The sequence below is a fragment of the Rana temporaria genome, chromosome 8 (genome assembly GCF_905171775.1).
Source record: "Rana temporaria chromosome 8, aRanTem1.1, whole genome shotgun sequence".
Lineage (NCBI taxonomy): Eukaryota > Metazoa > Chordata > Amphibia > Anura > Ranidae > Rana > Rana temporaria.
The window spans coordinates 159815621-159839863 of NC_053496.1; the positions used below are offsets into that span (position 1 = coordinate 159815621).

General features: G+C 45.3%; 1 protein-coding gene across 1 annotated transcript in view; it reads left to right on the plus strand.

Annotated features, from left to right (window-relative positions):
- LOC120910460 overlaps positions 1-6884 on the plus strand; it is a 38764-nt gene extending 31880 nt beyond the window's left edge. Inside the window, exons 4-6 of the mRNA XM_040322218.1 lie at positions 3303-3359; positions 6602-6733; positions 6807-6884. Coding sequence (XP_040178152.1) covers positions 3303-3359; positions 6602-6733; positions 6807-6884 — 267 coding nt within the window. The remainder of the gene's footprint in view (positions 1-3302; positions 3360-6601; positions 6734-6806) is intronic.
- The last annotated feature ends 17359 nt before the right edge of the window (positions 6885-24243 follow it).

Consider the following 24243-nt stretch of genomic DNA (forward strand, 5'->3'; position numbering starts at 1 on the left):
TACACAAAAACCTACAGGGATGGCGCGCGCGCTCCCTAGGGGGGAGAAGACCATGGAGAGGGGCACACAGTGTGTGCAAGGGACTAGGCAACCGAGTGGAAAGGGGAGCCCCAAGAAGTGGGGAGAGGGGGGGGCGGATGAGAGACATGCCTCAAGGGAGAAAGAGAGAGAGAGAAGAGTGAGGGGAAAACACAGAAAAAAAACAAGATGCAGGGATAGCTGCTGCCTCTGAGCCATAGAGAGCTAATGCCTGATAGAAACTTTGCAGATAGCACTCAGAGTTTAAAGGGCTACAAACTGCTAGTCCCAAAAGAACCTACAGAAGGGACTCCCAACCTTATAAGCGCGTTTAGCTGCCTAAGAGAAGGGACCGCATCCGGGAGAGGCTTGAACCCGGATGGACGCTGCCGAATGCAGAAGGTAAGGACAACTGTTCCAGTAAATTCACTGCCATGAGGTTTGAGGAAAAAAAGGAGAATGTGGGGGCGGTGTTCACCGACTCTTTTATAATATTCACTATTCCTGAGGGAGGAGCCAAGGCGGAGCTTGTCACAGGTATGCTGCCATGGAGGCACCAGGAAAATCCTTTACAACCCCTTTAAGGTAAAAAATTGTGTCTCTGACGATAACACTGAAAAAATAAATAAAATGTAACTAAGATGTGATAAAGAATAAATAATTAAATAAATAATAACTGAATAAATAAAAAAAGAATATTTGAAAAACAGAAGAAATTAAAAAATAAATAAATAAACACTGGAAAAATATTAAGGTCATAAATTAATAGGTGGGAAATCAGTGTTGTATAAAAATGAAGAGAGACGAATAAAAAATAATAATAACTAATTAATAATTATGAATTCATTATTTCATGTAGAGCACCGTAAAAGTCCCCTTTTCTCCTCCCTTACTTTACATACCTGTACATTATATGGCCACGTTTGTGCACACCTGAACCTCAGGTCTACCAATATGGCCAAAAGTATGTGGACACCTGACCAGTGCACCTTCCTTTATGACCTAAAAGTATGTGGACACCTGAGTAAAACACCTAACTATATGGCCAAAAACACCCCTTAAAATTGTTGAGTTCAGATACTTATAATAAAGACATTTTAGCCAAATGTGCACTTCCAAACTTCTTGTAAGCCTGATATGTTTGGTGTAGAGGAAATTAATCGGCCTGCACAGTGCCCTAACCCTATTGATCACTTTTGGGGGGAATTGGAATGGCAATTGAGAGCCAGGTCTTCTCATCTAAAGCCCAGGTCCACACTGGGTACGATTTGAGATGTGATTTCACATGTCAAATCGCATCTCAAATCGGCGACATTTGCCGGCAATTGTCGGCAATGGCACCGTCCTAATTGGTGCGACGCCGCATCTGCGGCGCTGCACCAATTTCAAAAAGTAGTTCCTGTACTACTTTTTGCAATTTGTCTCTTAAATCGTTGCCGAAATCGCGGTAAAATCACGATTTTACCGCGATTTTGAATTTGCAGCAGTGTAAACCTAGCCTAATAGACACTCATTTCCACTCCAAAATCTTGTGTAAAGCTTTTCAAGAAGAGTGGAGGTCTTTTTTTTAGCTGCAAATGGGTGGTGGTGGGGCAATTCAATACTTAGGTTCATGGTTTTGGAATGTTGTAAAAAATAAGCTCATCCACACATCCACACATTTTAGCCACGTGGCAAACATTACAAACAATTAGCTAATTCCATGAAAATAATGCCATACATTTACAATGATCTAAGCTCCTGGCTCTAAAATCATAACTCCCAATCTTCTGAGTTGGCAAAGAGGGACACATTTTAGAATTTGTAGGCAATGAACACACCCTGGACCCTCTGATCACTGAATTGAAAAACAAGCAGGAAGGATGGAAGAAAGCAAAAGCCAATAAAAAACAAACAAATCTGGTACAGTAGTTAAATAATAAATGTACTGTATCAATACGAAACTCTACACTGGAGCTAACAGAGGGACGTTTGATGAAAAATTGGGGATAGAGAGAATTTGTTCCAAAAAACAGAGTCAGGGGCAGATCCACAGAGCGAGTACGCCGGCGTATCTACTGATACGCCGGCGTACTTTCAAACTTCCCGCGTCGTATCTTTAGTTTGAATCCTCAAACCAAGATACAACGGCATCTGGGTTAGATCCGACAGGCGTACGGCTTCGTACGCCTTCGGATCTAAGATGCAATACTTCGGCGTCCGCTGGGTGGAGTTTGCGTCGTTTTCCGCGTCGGTATGCAAATTAGCTATTTCCGACGATCCACGAACGTACGCGCGGCCGTCGCATTCTTTTACGTCGTCTCTAGTTACGTATAGTTAAAGCTGGTGTTTTGCGGCGTATAGTTAGATTTGCTATGTTAAGTATGGCCGTCGTTCCCGCGTTTTATTTGAATTTATTTTTTATTTTTGCGTAAGTCGTCCGTGAATCGGGATGGACGTAATTCAAGTCTATGTTAAAAAAAATGACGTCCTAGCAACGTCATTTAGCGCAATGCACGGCGGGAAATTTCGGGACGGCGCATGCGCAGTTCATTCGGCGTGGGGACGCGCTTCATTTAAATGAAACACGCCCCCTAATCGCCGATTTGAATTCCGCCGCCAGAGATAGACTACGCCACCGTAACTTACTGCGCAAAATCTTTAAGGATTCGATTTGAAGCCAGGTAAGGTACGGCGGCATAGCGTATCTCTGATACGCTGCGCGGGTGCAGATCTCTGTGGATCTGCCCCTCAGTATTTATAAGCTGTGTGCAAACAGTGAGGTCTGGACAGGGGAGGATCCAGATTCTAGTCTTGGGAGGGGCACTGCCAGAAAATACGTTTTTTTTGGGGGGCAATTTATCAGAGAAATGGCTGGTATTGGCGCTTCAATCATCACGACACCATGGTTATTATGGTCTCAGGATGATTGAAGCGCATTATTTCTATTGTCACTTGCCATGTCGCCTGCCACCAAATGCGGATTGTCACTTGCCACGTCACCTGCCACAAATTGCGGATTGCAACTTCCCACGTCACGGATTGTCACTTGCCACGTCGCCTGCCACACGTTGCGGATTGTCACTTGCCATGTCGCCTGCCACCAAATGCGGATTGTCACTTGCCACGTCACCTGCCACAAATTGCGGATTGCAACTTGCCACATCACGGATTGTCACTTGCCACGTCGCCTGCCACACGTTGCGGATTGTCACTTGCCACGTCACAAATTCTTTGAGATCAACAGAGTAATTGTATAATGTTCTAATATCCATTAAGTTCATTCTTGTTTTTTTTTTTTGCAGTACATTATAACAGGGTGCCTGCTAATCGCTGCAAAAATTCGGACTACCCGCTCTCGGGTGAGTATTTGTATGACCACATACAAGGATGCTTGTTAAAAAAAAAATGGTGTGCAGGGGAGCAAGATAATTTGTGTATGACCTGCTCATACAAATATGATGGCGGTGATGGATATACATGGTTATTTTATTTGTATTACTATTATTATTAACCTATTTGCATGCGCCAAATAAGCTGCAAACTAGGACCCAAATTTTATCTTTATAATCCTGTATCCCTTCACTTTTTATGATTTTGGATTGATTACCTAAAATACCTTTTAAATTCTGCTCCTGCCCACACTCCAGTGCTCTGTGCTGGCAGAGCTGAGTAATAGCCACACCCCTCAGTACAAGGATAGAGAGGAGTTATGTATCACTGATGAGAGCAACTCCAGTACTTCTATGCATGAAAACATTGGCCCAGATTCAAGTAGCAATTGCGCCTGTGTAACCATAGGTTACACCAGAGCTTTTTTTCTCAGAAAATAGGTGCAGGAACTCAACCACGACCCGTTCAGATTTCACAAACAGTAGAAGGGTCTTAAAGGGGCATTAAATACCAGAATTGCATTACATACAGAGTGCAGAGTTCAGGGGGTTACAAAGCTTTCACTTGTAAACACAGAAGCCAGACTTCTGTGTTTACAAGTGATTGTGGTGAGCAGGCACCAAAGGGTCTGAGCCAGAGGTGGTGGAACTGAGTTCCCCCAAGTTCCCCCTGAAAAAAAGCCCTGGGTTACACAGCGCAATTGCTTACTTGCCCCGGCGTTATGAATGCTCCTGATTCAGGAACATCGTAACGCTGACTGCAGCCTAAAATCTGCATGGCATAAGGCTCTTATGCCACGCATATCTAGGCTGCATTCTTGCGATGACCGCTAGGGGGCGTTCCCATTGTGGTCAGCGTATAGTATGCAAATTGCATACTAACACCGATTCACAATGTTGCGCAAGCCCTGCGTACGCAATTTACGTTGTTTCCGTACGGCGTGTTTAGCGTAAGGCTGCCCCTTCTAATAGTAGGGGCAGCCAATGCTAAAGTATACCCGTCGTTCCCGCATCACGACGTTCGATTTTTACGTAATTTGGGTAAGTGATTCGTGAATGGCGCTGGACGCCATTCACGTTCACTTTGAAGCAAATGACGTCCTTGCAAAGTCATTTGCCGCAATGCACGTCGGGAAAGTTTCCCGACGGAGCATGCGCACTACGTTCGGCGCGGGAGCGCGCCTAATTTAAATGATCCCCGCCCCCTACGGGATCATTTAAATTACGCGCCCTTACGCCGGGCATTTTTGAGGAGCGCCCACGCAAATTATGTGGCTACTGCTTCGTGAATGAAGCGTAGCGCAAATAATTTGCGGGGGCGCAGGGCAAAAACGGGACGCTGCGCCTCCATAAGAAGTGCGCAGCGGTACCTGAATCTGCCTCATTGATTGTGCTACACACACCACAGTGAGAGCAATTATCCAAGGGCCATGATTCACTGTTAACTTTAAACTGATGACCTGTAGGGGATTTTATGGAAAATATAGGCTACCGAAGTTTGCCATCATCTCACAGGCGCACACAATTTGAATGGTTTGACATGTTGGGTGTCTATTTACTCAGCACAACCTCATTTTTTCTTAACCAAAACATTGGGCAATATATTGTGTTTATGTGCCCTAAAATTTATTTTAGTGTATTTTTAACTTAAATGTTGTGTTTTGTAAACCATTGCACTAGTATTGTGTGACATAAAAGTTGGAACTACCAATATTTTATTCTTGAGGGTGTCTGCTTTCAGAAATATATATATAGAATGCTTGGGGCTTTTAACCACTTGAGATAGTTTTTTTTAAAAAAATTGGGATATTTATTATAGCAACAAGTAAAAAAAAAAAATATATTTTTTAAACTGTCGCTCTTTTTTTGTTTATAGCATAAAAAATAAAAACCGCAGAGGTGATCAAATACCACCAAAATAAAGGTCTATTTGTGGGAAAAAAAGGACGCCAATTTTGTTTGGGAGCCACGTCGCACGACCGCGCAAATGTCAGTTAAAGCGACGCAGTGCCAGAAGCTGAAATTTCGCCTGGGAACAAAGGGGGTTTATGTGCCCAGTAAGCAAGTGGTTAAGTAACTTTCATGACTATTGTATAACAGATGCACTTTCAATTTACCCCTTTCTTAATATCACCCAACCTCCAACCTTTACCTTATTAACCACTTAAGACCCGGACCTTTAGGCAGGTAAAGGACCTGGCCAGTTTTTGCGATTCGGCACTGCCTCGCTTTAACTGACAATTGCGCGGTTGTACGAAGTTGCTCCCAAACAAAATTGGCGTCCTTTTTTCCACACAAATAGAGCTTTCTTTTGGTGGTATTTGATCACCTCTACGGTTTTTATTTTTTGCGCAATAAACAAAAATAGAGCGACAATTTTGAAAAAAATGCAATATTTTTTACTTTTTGCTATAATAAATATCCCCCAAAAATATATTATTTTTTTTTCCTCAGTTTAGGCCGATACGTATTCTTCTACCTATTTTTGGTAAAAAAAAATCGCAATAAGCGTTTATCGATTGGTTTGCGCAAAATTTATAGCTTTTACAAAATAGGGGATAGTTTTATTGCATTTTTATAAAAAAAATGTTTTACTACTAATGGCGGCGATCAGCATTTTTTTTTTTCATGACTGCGACATTATGGCGGACACATCGGAGAATTTTGACACATTTTTGGGACCATTGTCATTTTCACAGCAAAAAATGCATTAAAAATGCATTGTTTACTGTGAAAATGACAATTGCAGTTTGGGAGTTAACCACTAGGGGGCGATGAAAGGGGTTAAGTGTGACCTCAATCCTTTCGCTGACCCTGTGCAATAAAATAAAGCAAAACACGCAACGCAATACCGACGGACACATATACACAGCCAACATTAAGGGGAGGGTGGGCGGGAACTTCGCTTCACGCTGTGTTACCCGGGGGGCGGGATCCGTTCCTATTTCTAAACTCTATGCCCTGGCCAGCCAATCCACATGTCCCTAACAGTCCCCTGTTACTAAGTCATGCCAGCCCTCCGCACACTCCATTTTATTACATTGCTCTGGGCTTTTCTGGTCTAAATGGTTGTATATATGGGATTGTATGATTTCCTCTTTTATTGGTTGAACTAGATAGACTTGTGTGTTTTTTCAACTTGACTATGATGTAACCCAGAATATCCAGTCTTCATATCAAGGTTTTAATGAATAATAATTTTTCTTCTCCAGGTAAAAATTTCAATAGCGTTTGACATCTTATCAATGATTCTCAGTATTATAGGACTGGTATTTAATATTAGGGATATCGTTAAATTTTGCAATGATAAAGACTCAAATTCTGCATGTCGCGGCAGAATGCAGGTAAGTTTTATAGCTACTTTTTTTTTCTAAAATATTGTATTATCTTTCTTGTGTCTCTATATGTGACATTTAGGACTCTACTTATAAGACCATACGGAGGCCTATCTCTACATTAACCACTTCAAGAACAGGCCTATGTCTGACAAGTTAGCTTTAAAATGTTTTATTATTTTTTTTCTCATTCATTTTATTTTTTATTTTTTTTACTGTCCCTTTACAAAAAATATTCTGATCACTTTTATTAACCACTTAAGCCCCGGACCAAAATGCTGCCTAAAGACCCAAGGGGTTTTTACAGTTCGGGACTGCGTCGCTTTAACAGACAATTGCGCGGTCGTGCGACGTGGCTCCCAAACAAAATTGGCATCCTTTTTTCCCCACAAATAGAGCTTTCTTTTGGTGGTATTTGATCACCTCTGCGGTTTTTATTTTTTGCGCTATAAACAAAAATAGAGCGACAATTTTGAAAAAAATGCAATATTTTTTACTTTTTGCTATAATAAATATCCCCCAAAAACATATATAAAACATTTTTTTCCCTGAGTTTAGGCCGATACGTATTCTTCTACCTATTTTTGGTAAAAAAAATATCGCAATAATCGTTTATCGGTTAGTTTGCGCAAAATTTATAGCGTTTACAAAATAGGGGATAGTTTTATTGCATTTTTTTTTTTTTTTACTACTAATGGTGGCGATCAACGATTTTTTTCGTGACTGCGACATTATGGCGGACACTTCGGACAATTTTGACACATTTTTGAGACAATTGTCATTTTCACAGCAAAAAATGCATTTAAATTGCATTCTTTATTGTGAAAATTACAGTTGCAGTTTGGGAGTTAAACACAGGGGGCGCTGTAACATTTAGGGGGGTGTGGCTGTAGGACTGACATCATCGATCGAGTCTCCCTATAAAGGGGATCACTCGATCGATGCAGCCGCCACAGTGAAGCCGTGTTTACATACGGCTCTCCCCGTTCTTCAGCTCCGGGGAGCGATCGCGACATCGTCCCGGATCGCTCCCCGAGGCTTACCGACCGCCGCATGTAGCGGGGGGGGGGGCCCGATCGGACCCCCCACCCACGTCAAGCAGAGCACGTACAGGTACGTTGATGTGCCTGTCCGTGCCATTCTGCTGACGTATATCTACATGAGGAGGTCGGCAAGTGGTTAAAGCGGGGGTTCACCCGAAAAAATAAAATTTAACATTAGATTGAGGCTAATTGTGGGAAGTACAATCGGGTGTTTTTTTTTAAATCAAAGCAGTACTTACCGTTTTAGAGATAGATGTTCTCCGCCGCTTCCGGGTATGGTCTGCGGGACTGGGCGTTCCTATTTGATTGACAGCCTTCCGACCGTCGCATACAGCGCGTCATGAGTTGCCGAAAGAAGCCGAACGCCGGTGCGGCTCTATACGGCGCCTGCGCACCGACGTTCGGCTACTTTCGGCAACCCGTGACGCGCTGTATGCGACGGTCGGAAGGCTGTCAATTAAATAGGAACGCCGAGTCCCGCAGACCATACCCGGAAGCCACGGAGAACATCCATCTCTAAAACGGTAAGTACTGCATTGATTTAAAAAAAAAAACACCCGATTGTGCTTCCCACAATTAGCCTCAATCTAATGTTAAAAATGTGTTTTTCGGGTGAACCCCCGCTTTAATGTCACAAGGGATTTAAACATCCCTTGTGACAGTAATAGGCAGTGACAGGTACTCTTTATGGAGGGATCTGGGGTCTAAAAGACCTCCCCACTGCACTTAAAAGTATTCAAAATGCCAAGATCTGCATTTTTGAAAACTGTTATTTTTTTTAAATCGGTGCCTTTGGCTGCAGAGTAACCTGGTAGTGACATTTAGGTAGATTCAAGTAGATCTGCCTAAACTTGCGGTGGTGTAGCTTAGCGTGTTTAGGCTACGCCGCTGTAAATTAGGTAGGCAAGTACATGATTCTCAATGTACTTGCCTGCTAATATACGGCGGCGTAGCCTAAAGCGGGTGGGCGTAAGGGCGCCAAATTCAAATGTGTTGGAGGGGGGCGTGTTTGATGGTAATGAGGCTTGACCTCATTTTTTGTAATGCGCATGCGCCGGGCGACTACATTTCCCAGGGTGCATTGCGGCTACGTACGCCGCACGGGCCTATTGATTTCGACGTGGACGTAAACGACGTAAATCCCGATTTGCGGACGACTTACGCAAACGACGTAAAAATTTTGAATCTCGCGGCGGGAACGGCGGCCATACTTTAACATTGTTATTCCACCTAATAGGTGGAATAACTTTAGGCCTGCTAATGCCTTACGGAAACAGCGTAAATCGACTGCGGCGGCCGGGCATACGTTTGTGAATCAGCGTATCCCCTCATTTACATAATCTACGCCGACCGCAATGGAAGCGCCACCTAGCGGCCATCCGAAAAATTGCAATCTAAGATAGGACGGCGCAAGCCGTCGTATCTTAGATATGTTTAAGCGTATGTCTGTTTGAGCATACGCTTAAACATAGGTCGGCGTAGATTCTGAGTTAGGTCGACTTATCTACTGATAAGTCGGCCTAACTCTACCTGAATCTACCTAATTGTGACGTCGCTTATGGGTTTTTACATCCGATCAAAGCTGAATCCGGCTTTGTTCTGGACTCTGGCCAGCCGGCGGAAATGCCGGCTGGTGTCACCTGGTGGGATGAGAGACCCGGGATGGAGCGGCAGGAGGGGGGTGGTTCGGGAACGTCCCCTCCCACTCCATGTAAAAAACTGCTGATTTGTATTTATTACTAAAAAATATTATTACTAAAAAGCTGACCATCAGTTCTAAAAAATGGTCCTGGTGTGATGCCTGCAGCATCACCCCGGTACAACCATGAAAATTGTTTCTGTTATAAAATTTTGCAAATAAATCTTTCTTCAAAGAAAATTGTGAAAATAACCCAAATCGATGTAACTGTATATTATTTAGTCTGTAAGAAAGTTATAGTCTTCGAATTATGGTATACTGTATATTGGATAAATGATCAGTCCTGATATACTGACAGACCATCTAATTTCTTGAAGCCCGAAAATGTCAGGACAGTACAAATACCCTCAAATGACACCTTTTTGCAATGCAGACAGTCCAAGGTATTTATTAAGGGGCATGGCGAGTTTTTTGAAATGGTCATTTTTTGTCAAAATTTTTTTTTATTTTTATTTTTTACATACTGGCACCAGTGCAGTACAGCATTATCATATAACAGGTGTAGTGGTTGTCAGAGACACTGACTAGTGACTATGTTAACGGCGATTCTGAATACTGTGTACTTTTTTAAATCCGGCGCCATTGGCAGCCGAGAAACCCGGAAGTGACGTCATGACGCCGCTTCCGTGGTTTCAATGCGGAGACTGAATCAAAGCCGTTTACGGCTTAGTGTCAGTCTCCGCCTGAACACAGAACGCGGCGGTTTGAGGATCGGGTTTCCCGGTGGGACGGGAGGCCCGGTCAGAGCGGCGAAAGGCGGCGGGAGGGGGGGGATGTCCCTTCCCGCTCCTCCGGCATAACAACCGAGCGGCTTTTAGCCGCATCGGTTGTTATGTTTGGATAGCCGATCGCCCGCTCTAAACAACGGTACCGGGATGATGCCTGCGGCTGCAGTCATCATCCCGGTATAACCCCCGAACGCCGCCTCGTTAATCGCGCGATAAAAAAATTGACGGCGTTAACATGGGTTTGTGTTAACGCCGTTAATAACGCGTTTAACTGACAGCACTAATTTTTACTAAATGATTTATTCAGTGGGGTAGATTCACATAGACTTACGACGGGCGTATCAGTAGATACGCCGTCGTAAGTCCGAATCCCCGCCGTCGCAACTTTAAGCGTATGCTCAAACTGAGATACGCTTAAATGTTGCTAAGATACGACCGGCGTAAGTCTCCTACGCCGTCCTATCTTAACTGCATATTTACGCTGGCCGCTAGGGGCGTGTACGCTGATTTACGCCTAGAATATGTAAATCAGCTAGATACACCGATTCACGAACGTACGCCCGGCCGTCGCAGTAAAGATACGCCGTTTACGTAAGGGGTTTTCAGGCATAAAGATAAACCACCAAAAACATGGTGCAGCCAATGTTAAGTATGGCCGTCGTTCCCGCGTCAAAATTTGAAAATTTTACGTCGTTTGCGTAACTCGTCCGTGAATGGGGCTGGGCGTACTTTAAGTTCACGTCGAAAGCATGACGATTTTCCGACGTCATTTGGAGCATGCGCACTGAGATACGTTCACGGACGGCGCGTGCGCCGTTCATTAAAAACGTCAAATACGTGGGGTCACTAGTATTTTACATAGAACACGCCCCCAACCAGCCTATTTTGAATTAGGCGGGCTTACGCCGGCCCAGTTACACTGCGCCGCCGTAAGTTTCAGAGCAAGTTCTATGTGAATACAGGACTTGCTGCTCAAACTTACGGCAGCGTAGTGTATCTGAGATACGGTACGCCCGCCTAATTCTACCTGAATCTAGCCCAGTGTGTTTTTTTGTGATTAGCTATGATTGACCACAGCTAATCACATGGTACAGATGGGCTGTGACTTTCCCTGTCTGTACCATGTGATCACTGTGACCAATCACAGCTAGCAACATAATTGTACACAATGGATGGCATGAAAGGAAGGTGACAGATCCCGTCACAGCGGCCTTAAAAACACACTTTAACATAATGGGGCAGATCCACAGAGCAAGTACGCAGGCGTATCTACTGATACGCCGGCGTACTTTCAAATTTCCCGCGTCATATCTTTAGTTTGAATCCTCAAACCAAGATACGACGGCTTCTGGCTTCGATCTGACAGGCGTACGGCTTTGTACGCCTTCGGATCGTAGGTGCAATACTTCGGCGCCCGCTGGGTGGAGTTTGCGTTGTTTTCCGCGTCGGGTATGCAAACTATCGATTTACGACGATCCACGAACGTACGCGCGGCCGTCGCATTTTCTAACGTCGTCTGTAGTCGGATTTTTCCGGCGTATAGTTAAAGCTGGTATTTTGCGGCATATAGATAGACTTGCCATGTTAAGTATGGCCGTCGTTCCCGCGTCGAAATTTGGATTTTTTTTTTTGCGTAAGTCGTCTGTGAATAGGGATGGACGTAACTCACGTCTAAGACTAACACTTTAACATAGAAACGTATTCATGAATTAGCTGCAAATAATGCACATGGCTTATGTGAACACTAACCAAAATACTTATTTGTACTTTTTATTTATTTATTAGATTTTTTATTCATTTTGTGTCTACACAGATGGGTTCCATGGATTCCAATTACATCCTCATTAGTGCAAATGTGATGATGCTATTTTTATGTCTAGCTGCCGCTGTCATTGGGATCCACGTGCTGTGTCTACCAAGAGAACCACCCCCGGTAAGAGACCTAAGGATGAGATGGCAATGGGGCTGTGTTTGCAGCCTAATGCCATGTACACACAATCGTTTTTTTTAATCAGAGAAACCGATCATGTGCGGGCAGGGATGGACTGGCCATTGGGACTACAGGGAGTTTCCCGGTGGGCCGATGGCTCGGTGGGCCGGCTTCAGTGACAGTGGACCGCCGCCCCCCTCTGCTCCTCTGTCTCTCCCTTCCCACAGCGCTCACCTCCTCTCCCTGCCCACAACGCCCACCTGGGGGGAACAAAGAAGCAGGGGGAGGACCAGAGGAGCAGGGGGAGGAACAGAGAAGCAGGGGGACGACAGAGGAGCATGGGGGAGGGGACAGACAGCTGACTCAACAGCTATGGCCTGGGAGTTTCTCACTTCTGCCTAATCTTGTCCCATAAGGGGGGGCACCAAACTGATTATTTGCCCCGGGTGAAATAATGTCTAGCTTCCCCACTGGTACTGCCTATAAGAGTACCAGTACCAGCCATTCTACTCTAATAAAGTAGAACGGCTAGTGGCTGGTGAAGGGGGAGAGGGGGCTTGGGTGACCGGGGGGGTGCGGGAGTTGTCCGGCCCCCATAAGAGCGACCTGTCAAAGTGGGCCAGTCTGGATGAAGTCCAGGGCCACATTTTTGTCCCAGTCCAGCCCTGTGTGTGGGCCCCATCGGACTTTTTTCCATCAGTGTAAAAAAATAGAACATGTTTTAAATTTTTTCGATGAAAAAAGAAAAAAAAACAACATAGTAAATTTCGATCGTCTGTGTGGAACTCCATCGGAGAAAAATCCACGCATGCTCAGAAGCAAGTCGACGCATGCTTGGAAGCATTGAACTTCATTTTTTTCGGTTTGTCGTAGTGTTTTACGTCACCGCGTTTTGGCACGGTCGGAATTTAGTCTGATAGTGTGTATGCAAGACTGATGAAAGTCAGCTTCATCGAAATTCCGACTAAAAATTCCATCGGATTTTACTCCATGAGAAATTCGATTGTGTGTACGCGGCAAGAGGGTCATGAAAAGAAATCCCTAGAAAATTGTTAATTACTTATTGACTTATAGCTGGATTCAGGATGGCGGGCGCATAGTTGCGGCGGCGTAGCGTATGGCTTTTACACTACGCCGCCATAAGTTTGCAAGGCAAGTACTGTACTGTACTGTACTTCACAAAGTACTTGCCTGCTTAATTACGGCGGCGTAGCGTAAATCGGGTGGGTGTAATGGCGCCTAATTCAAATTTAGCTGAGGGGGCGTGTTTTATGGTAATGGGGGGTGACCTTACGTGATTGACGTATTTTAAAAATGGCGCATGCGCCGTCCGCCTACATATCCCAGTGTGCATTGTGGCAAAGTACGTCGCACGGTCCTATTGGTTTCGACGTGGACGTAAATGACGTAAATCCCTATTCACGGACGACTTACGCAAACGACGTAAAATTTTCGAATTTCAACGCGGGAACGATGGCCATACTTAACATTACTATTCCAGCTATTTGATGGAATAACTTTAGACCTGATAATGCGTTACGTAAACGGCGTATCTGTACTACTTCGGCCGGGCGTACGTTCGTGAATAGGCGTATCTAGTGATTTACATATTCTACGCCGACCGCAATGGAAGCGCCACCTAGCGGTCAGCCTAAAAATTACACATTAGGATACGACGGTGTAAGACACTTATGCCTCTCGTATCTGAGCCTAATTTAAGCGTATCTGGTTTCCAGAATACGCTTAAATTATCGCCGGCGCACATTCAGACTTAGGCCGGCGTATCTACTGATACGCCGGCCTAAGTCTTTCTGAATCCACCTATTAGCTCCTGAGCATAGAAATGTTTAGTTTGATTTAACTTAGTGTACTCACTCAGAGGCAGGAGAGAGAAAGGGGGAGACTTCAGTCACAGACAGGGATGGATGGTGAGCTCACTCACCCCTTGGCAGTCAGCACCTCTTATCCAGATGTAGCTGAGGCTGCTGAAGTGTGGGCAGACACAGAGTTGTGTAGGGGGAAAGAGAGTGTAACAGACACTCTTAGCTTAGACAACTGCAGCCAGAAACCCTGCTGGGAAGCCATAGTCTGGTCTGAATAATGTGTCCGGGTTTCAGGTTGCCTGAAACCTGAACACATTATTCCAAACCCAAACTGTCCGGGTGAATCCCAGACAGGTGGCAACCCTAGCCCAGACATACCTTGTAAAGTTGATAATTCATTAATGGTGAAAGTCCTTAGCTTGGCAGTCTCCGTAAAGCCGGCTTTTTCGTGAGGGCTGTAGGTCCCAGCAATCCCCTTCTGCAGTATGATGTCACAGCATCTTGGCACTCGGACCCAGCCTTCCCCATTATCACAAGGCAGGTAGGCCAGAAAGCCCAGGAAACAGAACAGAAAACATTTTACCCCTTCTCCCTGCCTTGGATAGCCAGATGCCCTTATCCCCCACTGCACACTGTGGTTCCATCTGCTGGACCCTATACGTCACTACAGACCACAAGGAGTGTGTCGGATGTGAAGGATCTAATGGAGGTTTTAGACAACAGAGTTTGGGAAGGCCGCCCACCAGAGAGATGAAGATCCAGGCCCAGATCCACAAAGAAATTACGCCGGCGTATCTATTGATACGCCGCGTAATTTCTACGATGCCCCGTCGTATCTTTGTTTTGTATCCACAAAACAAGATACGACTGAATGTGGGCTCGACCCGACTGACGTACGTCTTAGTACGCCGTCGGATCTTAGGTGCATATTTACGCTGGCCGCTAGGTGGCGCTTCCGTTGATTTCCGCGTAGAGTATGCAAATGAGCTAGATACAGCGATCCACAAACGTACGTCCGCCCGGCGTATTTTTTTACGTCGTTTACCTAAGGCTTTTTTCAGTGTAACGTTACCCCTGCTCTATGAGGCGTACGCAATGTTAAGTATGGACGTCGGGCCAGCGTCGAATTTTTCCGTTGTTTACGTAAAACGTTCGCGAATAGGGCATTGCGTAAATTAATTCACGTCGAAAGCATTGACTATTTGCGTGATTTCGAGCATGCGCACTGGGATTCCCCCACGGACGGCACATGCGCCGTTAAAAAAAAACGTCATTTACGTGGGGTCAAGATGAATTACCATAAAACACGCCCACATCTTATCCATTTAAATTGCGCGCCCTTACGCCGACACAGTTACACTACGCCGCCGTAACTTACAGCGCAAATTCTTTGTGGATACGGAAAATACGTTGTAAGTTACAGCGGCGTAGTGTATCTGAGATACGCTACGCCGGACTTCTATATGCGCCGAGGTACGTGGATCTGGCCCCCAGATTCTTCTATTGAAAGGACCATTCTATGGATTTATTTGGGAAGGGGACACAGACACTTAGGAGTAAATCTGGCACAATATTAAGATGCCAAACCCACCTTTGCACTGCGGAGTAGCCCCCCTACATCCACACTTTGGCGAGCTCCCGGTCCAGCATGTGACATAGCTTATGCCTGTTGATTGGCTGCCCAGAGCACTGCCTTATAAGAGGGCAGCCCCCACTTGTTGCCCCCATACTGAGACATGTTGGTTTTATTCAGAAGGTGCAGGGATTGGGGTGAAGAATGCCTAGTCTACAACTTTGCTTCTAAGGCCTCGTACAGACGAACGGACTGTTCGCTGAAAACGGTCCGCCGGACCGTTTTCAGCGGACATGTCAGCCCGGAGATTTCTGTCTGATGGTTGTACACACCATCAGACAGAAATCCGCGCGTACACGATACGCGGTGACGAGGCCGCGCCGTCGCCGCGACGATGACGCGGCGACGTGCGCGGCCCTGGAAGTTCAATGCTTCCACGCATGCGTCGAAGTGATTCGACGCATGCGAGGGATGGCGGTGATCGGACATGTACGGTGAGTCTGTACAGATGACCGAACATGTCCGACGGACAGGCTTCCAGCGGACATGTTTCTTAGCATGCTAAGAAACATTTGTCCGCTGCAAAACGGTCGGCTGGACAAATGTCCGCTGGAAGCCTGTCCGTCGGACGTGTTCGGTCGTCTGTACAGACTCACCGTACATGTCCGATTGGCCGCCATCCCTCGCATGCGTCGAAGTGATTCGACGCATGCGTGGAAGCATTGAACTTCCAGGGCCGCATCGCACGTCGCCGCGTCATCGTCGTGGCGACGGTGCGGACACGTCACGGCGGATCGGGTACGCGCGGATTTCTGTCTGATGGTGTGTACAACCATCAGACAGAAATCTCCGGGCGGACATGTCCGCTGAAAACGGTCCGACGGACCGTTTTTAGCGGACAGTCCGTCCGTCTGTACGAGGCCTAAGTGATCTTGTCACATATTAACCACTTGACCTCGAAAAATGTACCCCTTTCATGACCAGGCCATATTTTGCTTTACGGCACTGCGCTACTTTAACTGACAATTGCGCGATCATGCAACACTGTATATAAATATATATATATTACTTTTTGCTATTAAACATACAGTATATATATATATATATATATATATATTTTAATCTAATTTCTTCGTCAATTTTGGCATTTTTCTGCTACGTATTTAAAAAAAAAAAAATCCAAATAAGCGTATATTGATTGGTTTGCGCAAAAGTTATAGGGGCAGATCCACATACATCTGCGCCGGGTGCAGCGTATCTAAGATACGCTACGCCGCCGTAACTTATCTTTTTTTTTTTAACCCACAAAGAATCCGCGCCGTAAGTAACGGCGCCGTAGTGTATCTCTCGCGGCGTAAGGGCGCGGAATTCAAATGGATGTAATAGGGGCGTGTTTTATGTTAATACGTCGTGACCCGACGTAAACAATGTTTTTTTTTAACTGCGCATGCGCCGTCCCTGGGGGTATTCCAGTGCGCATGCTCGAAATTAAACCGGAACCAGCCAATGCTTACGACGTTGACGTCATTCGACGTACGCCTGTCGGATCTAGCCGAGATGCCGTCGTATCTTGTTTTGAGGATTCAAAACAAAGCTACGACGCGGGAATATTCAAATTACGCTGGCGTATCAATAGATACGCCGGCGTAATTTCTTTGTGGATCTGCCCCATAGTGTCGAAAAACTATGGTTTTTATACTGGAATTTGTATTTATTTATATATTTTTTTATTCTATTAATGGTGGCGATCAGTGACTTATAACGGGACTGCAATATTGCAGTGGACAATCTGACATTAACTGACACTTTTGACACTTTGTGGAAACAAGTGACACTAATACAGTGATCAGTGCTAAATGTATACACTGTTACTGTACTGATGATTTTAATACATGTTTGCTTATCATGGAACTTGTAAAAAAATTATAAATTGTACTCGAGCTGCATTATTTGGTGACCTATCTCATTTAAAGTCCCATGACCAGTGCCTTGTATTTATTAGTACAGTGACAGTGCATATTTTTAGCACTGATCACTGTATTGGTGTCACTGGTCCCCCCAAAAAAGTATCCAAAGTGTCATGTAGGCCTGATTCACACATTTTGCATTTTTCAATACATGCTTTTCATCCATAGAAGTCTATGGAACCAAAAAACAGAAACAAAGTTCCTTGCCCTTTCCATAAAATGCACAGATGGGAACTACATCCATAGGAAACAATGTCAAATGGACTGTAGTGTAGTTTCTCCAAAACTGAAAACGTGTCAAAAAAATGCAAATGGGTGGACTTGACTTCAGTGTCCGATTTGTCCGCCGCAATGTCGCAGACCCGCTATAAGTTGCTGATTGCCACCATTACTAGTACCGTATTTATCGGGGTATTGCGCGCTCCGGCGTATAGCGCGCACCCCTAAAGTGGACCCGACATTCCTGTAAAAAAAGATTTTAGTACTTACAGTTTTGGTGTCTTGCGCGGCATCCATCGGCGGTCTCGTCGGGTCCGGCGTCCGTCTGCGGTTTCGGGTGTCCTCTTCATCGGGTCCGGCGTCCTTCTGCAGCATCCTCGCTTTCCCGCGCCGAGTTTGAATACTGCGCCGGCATATACCGAGCACAGTACACTCGTGTATAGTCGGGCAGGCTCGGCTCCTCTCGTGCTCACGTCCTTCACGTCCAGGACGTGAGCGCGAGAGGAGCCGAGACTGCCCGACTATACACGAGTGTACTGCGCACGGTATATGCCAGCGCAGTATTCAAACTCGGCGCGGGAAAGCGGGTATCGGCGTATATCGCGCACCCACGATTTTGCCCTGATTTACAGGGCAAAAAAGTGCGCGGTATACGCCGATAAATACGGTAAATAAAATATAAAAAAATTAATTCCATAAAAATATCCGTAAATTGATGAAGAAAATCAAATGTTTTTTTTTTATTGGGCATGCTATATAGCAAAACGTAAATATATATATACTTATTTATTTATTTTAATTGTCGGTCTTTTTTGTTTATAGCGCAAAAAATAAAAACCACAGAGGTGATCAAATACCACCAAAAGAAAGCTCTATTTGTAGAAAAAAAAGGACATACATTTTATTTGGGTACAGCGTAGTACGTCTGCGCAATTGTCAGTTAAAATTACGCAGTGGCGTATCGCAAAAAATAGCCTGGTCATAAAGGGGGGAAAACCTTCTGGGGCTGAAGCGGTTAAAGAACTCCACTTGTTGGTGACTGTGCTATTGCTTATTATAATACACAATGGTATGACATATTTGTTTCTTTATATTTTCCAGCCGGAGGTGATAGAAAACTATTTCATTCCACCAACAATTCCGCCTGAATTCATCCAAATCTCTTCACAGCTGCCACCGCCACCATATAAGGAAAACGAAGATGATGAAACGCTGCACTAGAGACACCTTTGCGCACCTTTGAACAATTGTGACCTTAAAGTCAGACGCATTACACAATTTTTACTTGTGACTTTGGCATTGAGTGTCGCTATAATGCTCGAGTGAAGAGGGTGTAGATAGAATCAGATTTCCTACACAGAACAGTGCTGCAGAAGTGCTCTGATATAAAGACAAGCTCAGAATGAACTGGATGCATGAAATGTGATACAACAGACACTCATGGATGCTGACTGTGAACCCCGCCCTCTTCTCTTCCCTGTAATTCTGTTACTGGTGACAATGTGAAGTCAATGATTGAATGATGTCGCAAGCAGGGTAAAGAGGGTAAAACAGACACATTAAAGCACACATGTCTAAATTCTAATACTGTATACCAGGGACGTGCGGTGAGGTCAGTGGCTGGTGAGGCACTGGCTAGTATCAGAGCCAGATACACGCTGGTTACATACGCCGCGATCGTTAGATTAATAATAATAATTCCAGTACCTCCTCTGTAACTTTAAACATGTAGGGGCAGATCCACAAAGAAATTACCTGGCGTATCTCTTGATACGCCGCGTAATTTCAAATTTTGCGCGGTGTATCTTTGTTTTGTATCCTCAAAACAAGATACGACGGCATCTGGGATCGATCCGACAGGCGTACGTCTTGGTACACCGTCGGATCTAAGCTGCAATTTTTCGGCGGCCGCTAGGTGGCGTTTCCGTCGAATTCCACGTCGAGTATGCAAATTAGCTATTTACGGCGATCCACGAAAGTACGTCCCGCCGGTGCATTTTGTTTACGTCGTTTGCGTTCGGCTTTTTCCGGCGTTTAGTTAAAGCTGCTGTTATGAGGCGTACTCAATGTTAAGTATGGCCGTCGTTCCCGCGTACAATTTTGAATTTTTTACGTCCTTTGCGTAAGTCGTTCTCGAATAGGGATTTGCGTAGAATGACGTCACCGTCGGAAGCATTGGCTTGTTCCGGGTTAATTTCGAGCATGCGCACTGGGATACCCCCACAGACGGCGCATGCGCAATTAAAAAAAAACGTTGTTTACGTCGGGTCACGACGTATTAACATAAAACATGCCCCCATTACATCCATTTGAATTCTGCGCCATTACGCCGCCAAAGATACACTACGCCGCCGTAACTTGCGGCGCGAATTCGTTGAGGATTTGGAAAAAAAAGATAAGTTACGGCGGCGTAGTGTATCTTAGATACGCTGCACCCGGCGCAAAGGTACGTGGATCTGCCCCGTAACCTGTAAGAAAAAATTAAAGCCTCGCCTATGGAGATTTTTAACCACTTGCCGACCGCCGCACGCCGATTTACGTTGGCAAAATGGCACGGCAGGCAAAGGGTGTACCTGTACGTCCCTTTTGAATTTGGCGCTTAGCGGGCACGTGCCCGCGTCCCGGGAGCAGGCCCGCGGGTCCTGCGAACTCGATGTTACAGTAATCACTGGCTATTTGTAGCTCTGATCGCTGTATAAATGTCACTGGTCCCAAAACAGTGTCAAAAGTGTCCGATGTGTCCGCCATAATTTCGCAGTCCCGATAAAAATCAGATCGCTGCCATTACTAGTAAAAAAAAAAAAATATCATAATAAAAATGCCATAAATCTATCCCCTATTTTGTAGACGCTATAACTTTTGGCGCAAACCAATCAATATACGCTTATTACGATTTTTTTTTTAACAAAAATAGGTAGAAGAATACGTATCGGCCTAAACTGTGGAAGAAATTATTATTTTTTTATATATTTTTTGGGGATATTTATTATAGCAAAAAGTAAAAAATATAGCTTTTTTTCAAAATTGTCGCTCTTTTTTTGTTTATATCGCAAAAAAATAAAAACCGCAGAGGTGATCAAATACCACCAAAAGAAAGCTCTATTTGTGGGAAAATAAGGACGTCAATTTTGTTTGGGTACCACGTCGCACGACTGCGTAATTGTCAGCTAACGCGACGCAGTGCAGAATCGCAAAAAATGCTCTGGTCAGGAAGGGGGTAAATTCTTCCAAGGTTGAAGTGGTTAAGTACTGAAGTTTGGCGCCATTCCACAAGCGTGTGCAATTTGAAAGCGTGACATGTTAGGTATCTATTTACTTGGCGTAAAATCATCTTTCACAATATACCAAAAAATTGGGCTAACGTTACTGTTTTTTTCTTATTCATAAAAGTTTCTTTAGAAAAAAAAATTCTGCACAAATACTGTGTAACATTAAAAGTTGCAATGACCGCTATTTTATTCCCTAGGGTGTCTGATAGAACATTATGGGCCAGATTCAGGTACATTTACGTTGCTCCGCGGCAACGTAACGTATCTGATTTACGTTACACCGCCGCAAGTTACAGCGTAAGTGCCTGATTCACAAAGCTCTTACCTGTAAACTTGCGGCGGTGTAACGTAAATCTGCTCAGCGCAAGCCCGCCTAATTCAAATGGGGCGGGCACCATTTAAATTATCCGCGTTCCCGCGCCGAACGTACTGCGCATGCTCCGTCGGGAAAATTACCTGACGTGCATTGCGCTAAATGACGTCGCAAGGACGTCATTGATTTGACTTTAACGTAAATGGCGTCCAGCGCCATTCATGGACGACTTATGCAAACAACGTGATTTTTTAAATTTCGACGCGGGAACGACGGCCATACTTAACATTGCTTAGACCACCTAGGAGGCAGCCTTAACTTTACGACGCGTATCGCTACGGAAACAACGTAAATTTAGATCGACGGGCATCGCAGACGTTCGTGAATCGCCGTAACTAGTCATTTGCATATTCTACGCCGACCGCAATGGAATCGCCACCTAGCGGCCGGCCTAGAATTGCATCCTAAGATCCGACGGTGTAAGTCAATTACACCTGTCGGATCTTAGGGCTATCTATGCGTAACCTGATTCTATGAATCAGCCGCATAGTTAGAACGGGCGGATCACAGAGATACGCCGTTGTATCTCTTCTGTGAATCTGGCCCTATATATATATATATATATATATATATATATATATATATATAATGTTTGAGGGTTCTAAAGAGATTTTCTAGCAAAAATAATATGATTTTTACATGTAGGAGAGAAATATCAGAATTTGCCTGGGTGACAAGGGGTTAATTACCATAAGCAATTTACAAATAATTCGTTTTTTTTTCTTTTTATTAAAGCGGTTGTATATCCCAAATAAAAAAATAAAAAACCTGCAAGGCAAAGGCATAATGAGCTAGTATGACTAGCATACTAGCTCATTATCAATTACTTACCTTAGATCGAAGCCCCCGCAGCGGTCCTCGGACACGCCCTACGTCGCCACCATGATACCCGGAGTGACTTCCGGGTATCGCCGCTCCGGCGCTGTGACTGGCCGGAGCAGCGATGACGTCACTCCCAAACATGCGCGCGAAACGTCATGATCCCCGCGCATGCGCACATTTCTGGCACTTTCCGACAGGCTCCCATTCAACAGCCGCCGCGCTTAGTGCACCTGCGCCATTGTCTACAGCGCGCATGCGCCGTAGACAACAGTGCCCGCTTTTCTGCAAATATCTCCTTAACCATGTAGGTTAAGGAGATATTGCAAGCACCTACAGGTAAGCCTTAAAGCGGATCTCCACTCTAAAGTGGAGTCCCGCTGATCGGAACCCTCCCCCCTCCGGTGTCACATTTGACACCTTTCAGGGGGGAGGGGGGTGCAGATACCTGTCTACAGACAGGTATCTGCACCCACTTCCGGCCCTACGATACGGGCAAAGGACGGGTTTTTTCCTTCCTTCCCGTCCGTCCCCCCGTTGTATGCTGGGAACACTCGGCTCCCAGCACACAGCGGGAGCCAATCGGCGGGCGCAGCGCGACTCGCGCATGCGCCGTAGGGAACCGGGCAGTGAAGCCGGAGCGCTTCACTTCCTGGTTCCCTCACCGAGGATGGAGGGGGGAGCAGCAGGGTGACGAGCGATCGGCTCGTCATCTGCTGCGATCACCGCTGGACTCCAGGACAGGTAAGTGTCCTTATATTAAAAGTCAGCAGCTGCAGTATTTGTAGCTGCTGGCTTTTAATATATTTTTCCCGTGGCACATCCGCTTTAAAGCGGAGGTTCACCCAAAAAAATAAATTTTTAACATTACATTCAGCCGAGTTGTCCTAATGACAATCGGCTGTTTTTTTCCCCCCCGTACATACCGACTTTCACCGCCGCTTCCAGGTATGTCTTGTGCGGGACTGGGCATTCCTATCTGATTGACAGGCTTCCGACCGTCGCATACTGCGCGTCACGAGTTGTCGAAAGAAGCCGAACGTCGGTGCGCAGGTGCTGTATAGAGCCGCACCGACGTTCGGCTTTTTTCGTCAACCCGTGACGTGCTGTATGCGACGGTCGGAAGCCTGTCAATCAGATAGGAACGCCCAGTCCTGAAGACGACATACAGCGGTGAAAGTCGGTATGTACGAAAAAAATAAATAAAAAAACAGCCGATTGTCATTAGGACAACTCGGCTGAATGTAATGTTAAAAATGTATTTTTGGGTGAACTCCCGCTTTAATGTAGGCTTACCTGTAGGTGCAAGTATGACAAGAGGGTATACAACCGCTTTAAGAGGGCTGGACTGGAAGGGAGTATTTGTCTTTTAGACACATGCCCCCTTCTATGACACTGCAGTGAGAGGCCAGCCTCCACTGCAGCATTTTTATTGGACAGCTGGGACCCATGGTACTTTACCATTGGTCCAAGGCTCCAAGCTGCCCATTGAGCTCAGTGCCTCTGGCAAGAAGTGAGGAGAGGCACTGTAAGCTCAACCTCTCAGTCTGCTGCAAACAGAGTGTGCCTACTTGTATTTAAACTGACCGCTCTGTATGTAGCTTCTGACAGGCTGTGCAAGGAGCCCCGTATCTCCAGAATTATAGGTGGCAGGAGCCCCAAATTTTGACCAGTGGTGGGCCAGGACTTCGGCTACCTGTGACCCCAGGTCTCTGAGCTACTACCCTCGAAGATCAATGTTTTCTTGTTTTTTGTTGCTCTGCCTCCCCAGACTGCACATCCCTGCTGTATATAAAACAAGCTTTCTAGAGCCCTAGGGAACAAAACATGAACTCCTGATTGGTGGAATCATTACACATCTTTGCTGTTTGTTCAGATTTATTAACCAGTTCTCACCCACAATCTGTAGAATAATGTTCCTTGAACAATGTCTCATGCTGAGAGAAAGGCATTCTATGTTCTATTTTGTAACTAAGGATCCACAGAAGTGTAGACTCTTAGGCCCAGATTCACAAAGCACTTACGTGTGGCAGACCCACAAACCAACATGCACCTAAAAACAGGCTACACCCCGCT